This window comes from Octodon degus, unplaced genomic scaffold, assembly GCF_000260255.1.
Source record: "Octodon degus isolate 3935 unplaced genomic scaffold, OctDeg1.0 scaffold00038, whole genome shotgun sequence".
Lineage (NCBI taxonomy): Eukaryota > Metazoa > Chordata > Mammalia > Rodentia > Octodontidae > Octodon > Octodon degus.
The window spans coordinates 7968325-7980356 of record NW_004524614.1 but is presented as its reverse complement, the minus strand read 5'-3'; the positions used below and the strand labels follow the sequence as shown (position 1 = coordinate 7980356).

At 40.9% G+C, this 12032-nt stretch overlaps 1 protein-coding gene across 1 annotated transcript in view; it reads right to left on the bottom strand.

Annotated features, from left to right (window-relative positions):
* Positions 1-11606, bottom strand: part of Uspl1 (ubiquitin specific peptidase like 1) — a 43937-nt gene extending 32331 nt beyond the window's left edge. Inside the window, exons 1-3 of the mRNA XM_004631059.2 lie at positions 11490-11606; positions 8014-8179; positions 7428-7556 (exon numbers count right to left, since the gene is read on the bottom strand). Coding sequence (XP_004631116.1) covers positions 7428-7556; positions 8014-8112 — 228 coding nt within the window. The 5' untranslated portion in view covers positions 8113-8179; positions 11490-11606. The remainder of the gene's footprint in view (positions 1-7427; positions 7557-8013; positions 8180-11489) is intronic.
* Positions 11607-12032: the final 426 nt, after the last annotated feature.

Below are 12032 nucleotides of genomic sequence, written 5' to 3'. Positions count from 1 at the left end.
TCCTAAATTCTATCAATTAACAATTATGTGTATCAGCCTGAGTTAACATACCGATACAGGACCAAAAAAAAAAAAAAAAAAAAAATCACAACAAGATCTCAAATACTTGCACACTCATGTTTCCTGCTCCATTATCCAGTCACCAAAGATGGAAACCCAAATGTCTAATGACAGATAGACAGATAAAAGAAAATGTGTGTGTTTTCAGCCTCCCAAGAGCTGAGATTACAGGCGCACCACCACACCCAGTCTCATGCCATGCTGGAGATTGAGCCCCTGTCCTATGCAGGTATTCTTAAACTTTGAACCACTCTCCCTTGCACAAAGTTCAAAATTCTTTGGAGTGGTATCCAAGGCCATATATAAATTTCCAAACTTTTTATAATAAGCTTACTGACGAAGTTCTCTAGGAGCCTTATTCCCCTATTCATTCTGCAGAGCCATCACATGTTCCTTTTGTGTAGATGCTCCTGCATTTCTGCAGGAATCCTCCTCAGGATCTATGTCTCCCTCAAAGCTGTGTAACAATAATATCGCCATACTTGCTTGTTTCCCAAGACAATTTCTGCTTACTCAAATATCATGGTAGAATTATGAATAATGGTCCTTCTACCAATAAAAGGTCCTGTTTGCAAGAAAAAAAAAAAAAAGAAAGAAAGAAAATGTGGTATATACAAACAATGGAATCCAATTCAGTCTTAAAAAGGAAGGAAATTCTGTCACATGCTACAATGCAGGTGAATCATGAGAACATAAAAGAAATAAGCCAGCCAAATAAAAGAAAAATTTTGTATGACTTCATCAATATGAGCTACCTGGAGTAGTGAGATTCATAGAAATAATACAGTAGGGGTGCCAGAAGGAGAACTAGGGTATCTAGAAATGGCACTTCAGTTACAAACTAAGAGAAGTTCTAGAGATGTTGCACAACTGTAAATATACCATTACTCCTAAACTATACTCTTTAAAATGGTTTATGTAAGTTGCTATGTCTTTTGTATTTTTTAAAAAATTAAAGATCCAAGACAACCTATTGTTGTCTGACCCATGCCTATAATCCTAGCACTCTGGAAGGCTAAGGAAGAAGGATGACAAGGTTTTTGTTTTGTTTTGTTTTGTCTTTTTGAGACAGTCTTGCTGTGCAGTTCAGGCTTACTGTGTAGCCCAGGCTGGCTGAAACTCGCAACAATCTCCCTGTCCTAGCCTCCTCATTGCTAGGATTACAGGTGTGCGCCACCATGCCCAACAGGATGCCAAATTTGACCCCGACCAGGCCAATGGAACAAGACCTTCTCTCAAAATAACAATGAGGGGGGAGCAGACTAGAGATAGATAGATATAGATATAGATATAGATATAGATATAGATATAGATATAGATATCAGCCCAAAAGCTCTAGGTTTTAATAGCCTAAGTGGCTTCTCTAAATATTTTGTAGACTTTTATTTTATCTCTATGGTTGACTTTAGTTTCTATTTTATTCATAGTGAACATGAATCATTTTAAGTAGAATAAAGCTTTTTATCAATCTTTTTTAAAAAACTTTTAAGATGCATGGACTGGGGTTCAAACCCTGGCATGCCATGCTGTGCTAGGCCTGACCCCAGGGTGCACTGAAACAGGAGAACCACTATGAGTCCAATCTGTACTAAATACATAAACAAATAAACAGTAAAAGTTTTAAGAAGATACAGAGCAATAATATTTTACCACAGTGTAACTACTTAATATTTAAAATCTAATACTGAAAAATACCCTAACATAATGCTGTCTTTTACTGATTTGGAGGGAAAAGTAGCTTAAACGTTTTTATTCATAATAAATAAATAAGGCCAGGGATGGTGGCATGTGCCTGTAATCCCAGCACTTAGGAGGCTAAGACAGGAAGACAAGGCCAGCCTCTGCTACACGAGTTGAAAGTCAGTTTGACTCACATACGAAGGTTTTGTCTCAAAACAAACAAAAAAAAGAAAGCATATTTTATATTTGGAAAACTAAATTATCTACAAAATATATACCAAAGAAAAAGTGCAATAACTACACTCACTTTACAACTAAAGAAAACCAAAGATATAAATGTTTACTCTGACCACTTTAATTGTCTAAAATCTTTCTTATAATACAGTACAGCACTCTCATCTACTCAGGAGCCTGAGGCAGGAAGATTCCAGTCCAAAGCTCATGTGGACAAAATAGTTAGAACCCACCTCTAAAAACAAACAAACAAAAACTTAAAACCCCTTTATAATTTTCATTTAAAAAATATTAAATAATGAAATGCTCCAAATTATATACTAAATTATGAACCATTTCAAGAAAAAAAGGGAGAACTGCAGAAACACCTGAGAGTTCTAATTTGATGTTAATTTTGAAGGAACATTTTGAATACAGTATTGCATGGTAATTTTAAGCAAAGAAATGTTAATATAAATTGCATTTTAATATAGAAATTTGATTTGTACACAGTTCTTTCCAATTTATTACAAATGAAAGCAAAATGTTCAATGAACCCCAAGTTTTACAACAGGAAATTAGTGAGTTGATCCAGGCATCTTAAAGATCAAGGAAGCAAACTTTACCTAGGCAGCGAAGTTAGGGCTTCATGAGCAATATATATGTATAGTCTCTACACATGCTTAATTCTACTATTTTAGTGCAGCCATGATTAAGCATGGCTATATTCTAATAAATCTTTAAGAACACTAACATTTGAATTTCATAAATTTCATATTATCAAACAGCACTTTTAAATTTTTTCCAATCATTTAAAATGTACAACTCAGGGCTCTGGGGGTATAGTTCAGCAGCACAGCACCTGCCTGGCAAGCATGAGGTTCTGAGCTTGATTCCAGATTGCACTCTACCCCAACCATGGCAAACACACACACACACCCCTTATAAATACATAAGTAAATAAAATGCAAAACTCAGGCTGAGGACATAGCTCAGTGGCATAGTGCTGGTCTGGCAAGTTCAAGGTGCTCAGTTTGATACCCAGTACAGCAACAACAAAATAAAACTAAAAATAAATAAGTAAATAAAATGTAAAACTCATTTAACCTTTTATCAAAGAATTTGCTGATCCCTACTATAAGCCAATCTATTTCATAAAGAACACTATTGCTGCTAGAAAAATATTTTAAAAATTAGATCAATATGTTGCAGGCAGCTGAGTTAGATAGAAATGTTATAGGCAGTCAGACAGGGCAGCTCGCAAAGGAGATGCCAAATAAGACAAGATATCTTGCAACTCTGGGAGGCATGGATGCTCCCACCATGGGCCAGACCTAAAGACCAAAGATCAAACAAATGCCGACCTCCCCTAAAGATTGGCATCTGAGATTGATCCTCACCCTGAGGGAGCAGGAAGAACCATTAATCCAACTACTACTGGATGGTTACCTGATAAAGTCCTGTTCTACATTCATGCCTGCTTGCTATGTGACTCCTTCCCCATTTGATCCTGAACTTAATCTACTCTACCCGAACAGCGGTGCTTGTAATCTCATTGGGTGACCATAGTTTTGTCCCACCCCACATCCACCTAAGGGAGTTCCCTTGTTCTCCACCACCTTAGACTCACCTCACCACATTGTTTTACTCTATAAAAGTCCCTGGAAGAGACAGCTTCCAGGGGACAACCTGCTTAGGCCCCCCCTCCTGTCCCTCTCTCAGACAAGATCTTTCTTTCCCTCAATAAATATATTCTGCTCATAACCTCTATTTGTTTCTACAATTCATTCTTCGGTTTTAGAGAACACAAACTTGTGCAAGTCAGGGTGGGAGATCATTTTTCCCTATGTCATTTGGAGGTTCCCTGTATCACTTGGAGGTCACCCACCGAGATCAGTTTTTCTCCCTGTATCAAATAAATTACAGTTTTAACATTTTCCAAACTACAAACTCAAAATTCTTGTTTTCTTCCTTCAGCATTTACAAAAGAATCCTTCAAACACTAAAACTGCAAATAATGCTTCCAACCTTTATTGCCAAAACCTATCTCCTGAGAACAGGAACAACTTTATTCTTATAGTTCTTGGTTAAAGAACTATGAGTATTACGTTATCATTCAAAGAGCAGGCATTCTTTCATCTGAATCAATCCTCTCCACATCCAGGATTTAACAATCAGAAAGCTATGTATTATGTTGTCAGACTTAGAACGATTGTGACTGTACCAAGCACATACAAACTGACAGGACACATCCCCAGAAGAATATAATATAGCACTTACATTGTATTAAGCATTATAAATGACCTAAAAGTTGTACTTAAAAGGATGCATGAGAATGTGCACAGGTTATACTCAAACACCCATTTTCTAGGAAGGACTTGAGCACATTCTTTAGATAAAGAAAAGGCACTGCTGAAACCAATCGCTACAGATACTTAAGAGACAACTGTATAAAAAGAATCCACATGCATGCCTTATTAATTGCCACTATCCCTTTCCCCTTAAATATGGCAACTGCCTTTCAGCTATTATGAAGGAGAAAAGCAAGTTATTTTCCTTTTTCCTCTATTTACAAACTTGCAGCATACTTAGGCGAAGTTTTCTCCTCACACCACACAACTCTTCAGCAAACACCAATTGAGTATTCTACAATTCAATTCTGATGCTATCTACCTAGGCACCAAGCATGTGTGAAACAAACATCAAACGGGCACCCTACATACATTTCAAGCCAATTCTGATGTTACCTACCCAGAGATAAGGTCAAATCCCACAGAGTGAGACTGCCCCCTTTCAGATACCAACTGCCAAGTCCAAGCCACTTGCCTTCCTGATCAGCTGGCAACACTCTAGGGTTTCTACAACCCCCTCTTTGGGTGCAATGGATTTACCAGAATGGCTCACAGAATGCAAGGAAACAATTTCACTGGTTTATTCTGATATTATAAAGGACACAGATGAAAAGATGCACAGGGCACGTCTAGTTACTCTTCTCTTATTGCTGGGACAAATACCGGACACCCAAAATGCAGGAAAGGTTTATTTAGCTCACAGTTACTGGAGGCTTCAGTCCATACTCAGCTGGCTCCCAGGCAGAGCCGCACACGACAGAGGACATACCTTTCAAGGTGGTGGCAAAGAGCAAGAGCCTGAAGGAGGGGTAGCAGCAGCTCAAACTGCTAGCTTCTCTTCCCGCCTTACATTGTAATGCAAATTACCTGCCCTGGGGCAAGTACAGCATCCACACCCACAATAATCACAAACTCCAGAAGCTGCCCCAAGACTGCATGAGGCTTTGTGGGGGACAACTATTCACAAACCATAACAGGGCAAGGTTCAAGTCAGTCAGGGAGGTGGTGTGGCACTTGCATTTCATTTGTGGGCACTATGACAATCCCAGTACTGCCAGCAACCTGGAAAGTAGTCCAATACTGTTCAAGTCTTTATAGAGCTTGATCTCCATCCCCACTTCTCTCCTCACTCTCCCGAAGGGCAGAAAAGTCCCCATTCTCTACAATCTTTTGGGCTATTAGCCCCATCCTCAAGCTATTCACAGGGACTCCACCCTAAATCACCCCATTGAAAATGCAATATTATCAAAGGAGCTCATAAGGAGTAACAAAAGACACTCCTCCCACAGAAGAAATCCCAGAAGATTTAACTAGACTGGCAATAAAACTAGCCTCTCAGATTCAGTTCTGCTAGGGTTTGTATGTAGATATCCTCCCAAGCCTCAGGACTCACAGGGAGGCTTTAGGGAGGGACTGGACCCTGAGTGTGTGATATTCATCAGTGGATTAGTTCACTGATGAGTTTATAGCTAAATGTGATGCTGGGGGTTGGAGCCTGTATGGAGGTGTGGGGTGCTGTTGCCTCAATGGCACAAGGGTCCATCTTCTATGTTCCTCCTGGATCTCTCTCTGCTTTCCACCTCTAGACCACAGGCTCTTTCTCCTCTGCCCACAGAAGAAATCCCCGAGTATCACTTATGAGCATCAGGTGTTTTGTCCCAGCAATTACAAAGTAACTAAGGCAAGCTCTTACCCATTACATATTCAACCCAGCAGCCACAGTGACCCTTTTAACACAGTAAGTCAGATGATATCACCCTTCACCCAGAATTAAAGTCAAAAGGCCTTACTTTTCTGACCCATCTTCTATCACCTTATTTTTTTTAAATGTATTTGGTTGTTATAGGGTCTCACTACGCAGCTTAGACTTGTGGTGATCCTCCTGCTTTCAGCCTCCTCAGCATTAGGATTACAGGCACGCACCATCACACCAGGACTCTGGCCAGCTGGGGGGTGGGGGGTGCCAGGGACCAAATCAGTCCCTGTGCCTGCCTAAGCAGGCGCTTTAGTCCACTGAGCTATCTCGCCAGCCCTATAACTTTACTGACTGAAACATAGCTCTGCTGGTTTCATTGCCAATAACAGAAACATGACAAGCAGCTTCCACTCTCAGACCCCCTCCTTGTGCAACTTTTCTACTTGCCTGGAAGGCAGTTCTCTTCTTCTTAAAGGCCTTTGCTCAAATTTCATTTTCTCAGTGAGGCATTCTGTTAACAACTTCATTTATAACTGCAAAGTCTTCCTGACAAGCTACTGGGCACTGCCTGAATTTTCTCAACAATACATTCTATCATGTGCCACCTCCACTGAAGGGTAAGACCAGAAATCCTTTAGTGGAACTCTAGGTGATTCTGAACTGCAAGTCTGACTGAACTGAACAGATCTGAAATTAGAAGACTCCATTCCAACCATGCTCTGCCACTCTGGAAAAATCTGTTCCCAAATCCTCTAAATCTGCTTTCTTTTTTGCAGTGCTAGGGATCAAACCCAGAGCCCTGTGCATGCTTGGAAAGTAGGCTAACACGGAGCCACATCCCTAGCCTGTCTGTTTTCTTACTTGAAAAATGGGAATACCTATCTTGCAAAGGTTTGAGAATTAAATGCATACAAAAATTTCATGAATCACTAAGTATAATAAAATGCTGAGTAATGAAAAATGTAACGATCTAGATAAATACCAGATAAAAATTACTGTAATTCTACAAGATATTTACAGTCTTTTAAGTACATAAAATTTAGCACACAGTATACAGTGGTTTTAGATGAAACAATTTCTAAAATACTCTTTCAAGTTAATTAGAAACAATTGTTTCAATCAGTACCTAAATTAATAAACCAAAACAAGGAGCAAGTACTCATGCTAATATCTAACAAGAACCCCCACAAAGTTGAAAAAAAACAAACAAACACATATGTGCCACCTCAGGAATCCAAATGTCAAAAATAAACTGTTTAAAACTGTTAAAATACATAGTTTAAAACTGTATACTAACTAGGCTTACAATGTTAAATTATGTGCTAAAAATCTGTACTCTATAAGATATACAAAATGAGCAAAAATATAAATAATGAACAAAAAAGCAAAAGGTTAAAACCAATATGCTATGTAAGATAATACTTTACCTGCAGATCCTCACACAAAAAGATAGATTCTTGAAAGCTAATTCGGTAAGTCTTTAAGGCTTTTAACTTTCCCTTCTCTCTACAAATAGGACAATATCCATCTGAGATAATTTTAGCTGAATCATAATTCTAAAAGAGAAATAAAGCAAGTTAAAATACAGACGAACCTAAACTACATCTAATTACAAAAGGTCAAATGGAAAAGTAACCAGAAAAAAATTACAATTTTCAACAAACATCTCAGCAAATAAAACAAATGCATAAGATTTTAAATACAGCTATTATTTTTAAGAATGCAGTTTTAAAAACTAACCAAAGCATCAATTTTATTTGCAAGAAAAAGGTAACATCAAGCACCAAGTAAAATATATGTTCCATATTCTCAAACTAAACTGTAAAGTCTATGCTCTGTTTACTTTCACACTTCAATAAAATACAAAGAGGTAAACAATCTTTCGCCATTGCTATAAGATTTCCGTGGAAGATACATCTTTTTAGAATTGGTAAAATTAAAACCAAATTTAAGTCTCAAAAATAGAAGGGGGAGAGAAAACTTTGCACTGAGGCAAGAAATAAGTTCACTAACTTTTCCCAAATACCCCACCATGGGGAGTGAAGATATCCCTATATCAGGCCCTTGTCCAATCACTGGCAAACCATTTCCAATCTTCGGAGAATCCATCATTCCGAGTCTTTGGCTAATTTATGTCACTTGAAACATGTCAATATCACTAAGGATTTTTCAATGAACCCTGGAAAAAAAAAGTCAATAGACAATTAAACAAAAATCCTATTTAAAAGAAAAAGCTATGCTATTTTATAAAAGAAATATATTTTTAACATATGTCCCAGGATAGCCAATCTTAAAATTGTGATCTTGAAATTGAAAATATCTAAATTTATTTATATAATTATCAAATAATAGGAAGAGGGTAGAAACTAGCCATAGGGTTTATTTTCACTTGCAACTCACTGGTGAGCAAATAAAACAAAACTTGTAGTAGTAGGAGCTTCTATGTATTTAAAGTAAACTATACTGACTACAGTTTGAAAACGTAAGTTTTTAAGTGTCTATGCACAATTAAAATCAAACATGCCCACATTATCATGAGAAAGTTCCTGAAACCTCCCAAATTTATTATTTTACTACTTAACAGGGATAAAAGAACCAATGAACCACAGGTGTCATACACTCTTATTTTTAACCAATACTTTGCCAGCTGAGAAGCTTATTTTGTTTTGTTTGAGATAGGGTCTCACTATGTAGACCAGGCTAGCCTCAAACTCAGTGATCCTCCTGCCTTAACCTACTTACAGGCGTGTGCTATTACAGCTGATAGAGTTAACTTTTTAAGTCACCAACAATTTATGTTTCTGTGATTTGCACCAGAGCAAAGCATATAAACATTGCTGTAGTACAAATAAAACATCAGAAGCTTCTTCTGAGTGTAGTCTTGTGAAGTAAAAACATATCCAGAGACCAAAATTACAAGATACAGATAAGCACAAGAAAAATGCTGTTAAAAACAATTTAAATTGGGGGCTGGAGAGATGGCTCAGTGGAATATGCGCTTGCCAAAAACAATTCAAATATATATCTTTAATTTTGGGTATGGGTAATCAAACTCATTACCTATGCCATGAGCTAAATCCCTGCCCCCCTAAAATTTTGTGTGTGTGCGCATACGCAGGGAATCGAACTCACAATCTTGTGCTTGCCAGGCAGGCGCACCCACTGCTATCTCCTTGGTCCTTATATATGAATTTAAAATGTAGCAAAATCACATGTAAGAATCCTTAAGTAGAAGAAAATTAACACTTAACAAGGGCATTGTAAAAACTTCTAGCCTGTGTCTTTCCAAAACCTAAAAAAATTCAGGCCCAGCCAAATAGCTCAGTGGATTAAAGTGCAGGGGGCCAGCAGTTCAATCCCCGGGCCTGATGTGCTGGCCTCCAGGAGCACGCTGAGACTGGGCGTGGTGGCACGCCTGTAATCCCAGCTCTTGGGAGGCTATAAACAGGAGGATGGATCACTATGAATCCGATCTAATAGTGAGACCCTGAACACGCTGTAGACCCTTCCCTAAAATAAAAAAAAAACCTAAAATTCCATCAGTCTACCGCAACCATATTCTAGGATTCAGTAGCTCATTAAGTCCCTTTAAAAACTAGTCATGCTTTTCTAGCTGTATAACTTCATACACCTTGCAAGCCAAGGAATAATTTCAAAACTAAAAAACTCCTTTTTAAAAAGTCAGCATCAAAGAGCCTTGCTCCTAAAGAAATAATCATAAGTCGGGGTTTCTCAATTACAGCACCACACACATCTTGGGTCAGGTAATTTTCTGCTGTAGGAACTATCCTGCACACTGAAGAATGTGTAGGAGCATCGCTGACGTCTACCCACCAAAACTCTCTAAAACACTGCCACCATGCCCCAGGGAGAGAAAATCCTCTGACTGAGGATTGCCTTGAGCGTTATTCCAAGTAGGGTGTTTTTGTTTTTTAGGCTTCTCATAGACAATCTTGTCATCTTTGGCTGCTTCAAGTCAAATTAATACGGAACCCAAATAGTAAAAGCATGAGCTTTTGCACTTGAACAAGGGTCCAAAAATTGATCTATAAAACTGGTTTAAGAATTAAATGAGATAAAGCTGACCTGATACATAATTAAGTACAGCTACTATTCGGTGCTAACTGTATACTTCACTATGCAAGCAATACACAGTGCACCTTATACCATTCCCCACCATTCTCAAAAGAGAAACTGGTAGGCTGTGTATCTGAAGGAAATTGTTTCTGATAAAAATTTCCATCGGCCTGGGGTACCCGAGTGGTTCTCTTTCTAAGTACCTGGGTTAAACAGAAGCAGCCCTCAAAACTGCCCTCCTGATTCCACCACCACCACCACTTCAACGGGGAAATCAGGTAGGTAGAACCCCCAACTAAAAATTTATGAAAAGAAAATAGAAAACAAAAAGCCACCTAGGTCTTCTTTCAAATACAAAACTCCTGGGGTGGCTCTTAAATTTAGCAACTGCCTTCATCGTCTTCCTTTAAAGAATAGCCTGCTCCTGCTCCATCTCACCAAAAATTTTGGCATCTTCAACCTTTCAAACACAAAATTAGCAAGTCTGAATTTTTCTCCACTCTCGCTTCCCTCTCTTTCACAGAGTAAATCACCAAATTCTGTTAACGGATCTTTTGAAAATGTTTCCTCTCTCCATTCTGTCCCCACTCCATATCACAGATAAAACGAGCAATTCCACTCCCAGAAAACAAGTCTGAATCTGTTTCGGCTCTGCTTAAAATCACCTATTTACCCGAGCCTGCTTAGAGAAAGAGTCCATGCAAACAGCTTACTTAGCATCACCTCGAAAGTGGTACCATGACCTGAAGTTCACTGCACGATGAGACCCCCGCTTTTATCACCCTCTACCTCCCCAAGCATCTTTCCTCTTACGTCTTCTCAAGACTTCTCTGAGCCCAGAGCCCCTGCCCAATACGGCCCAGGCACAGGGCCGTGAACATGCAGAAGTGACCCTAGGTATGAGAAAAAGTATACAAATAAACTTAATCGACACTCCAGTGTGCAAAACGGGGAGACCCAGAGAAATAACTGCTCCAAGAAAGGCCTCACTCAGCTCCTCGCGCTTTGCGCGCCCGGACCCCGCAGGCTCAGCACGCGAACTGCCGCAGCCTCGGGGCCGAAGCTGAAGAACCGGGTCGGCTTTTGGCGGCAGCTCTGCTGGATCCGCTGCGCCGAGCCGACGCCGACGGCACCGAGCGGGAGGAGCTGCAAAGCCAAGAGGCGTAGAGCTCCGCTCAGCGCTCCGTTAACCCGGCCCAGCCCCACGCCCGTCGGGAGACGGAGACCAACTCTGGTTTCTCTTCAGCGTTTACCTCCCCGCACCCAAGCGGACCTGCACCTCCACCTCCGCAGCCTTCCCACTGGGGCTCGCCCCAGCCCAGCCTTCCGCGGGCCACCAACCCGCGGGCCACCCAAGCTGTTCTTTTCCCCACTTCGAGCGCCGAAGGAAACTAGTCCCACTCCCCGCTTACCTGCCCGGAGCACTCCCCTTCTCCGTACCGGGCCGGCCCGAACTCCGGTTCCAGCTTGCGCGCCACACCAAGTCGCAACGTTCAACCCACGTTCCCCTCTGACTACTCCTCCCCCACCGTAGCTCGGCTGGGAAAGCTACTTCCGGTTGGAGTCCCCAGCAAAAGCGTCCCCCTTACCACTGCTAGGGGGGAATGAAAGGACGTAGGCGTGGCGGGGAAGGCTAAAACCGCAGCACTTCCGGCCGGGGCAGGCCGAGGACTGGCTCCCCGCCCTGCGGCCTCAGCCTCGGTTTCGGCTGAGATAACGAGTAGGGGCGGGGCCGGTGGCTGCCCAGCCCCCTTTGTGGGAGTGGCTGGCTTTGGGAAGGCGACGTTTCTGGAAGCTGCTGGAAAGCGCTCCAGTGGTAGCGGTGACGCCGGCGTCTGAGGGTGGGGCGTCATTAAAACTAGTGCGCGACCCTCTGCGGAGGGATTACGCCGCTGAGGGAAAAGCCCCGAGATCATCTCTGCGCCCTGAGCCGCGCGATCCCTGACCGGGAGCTC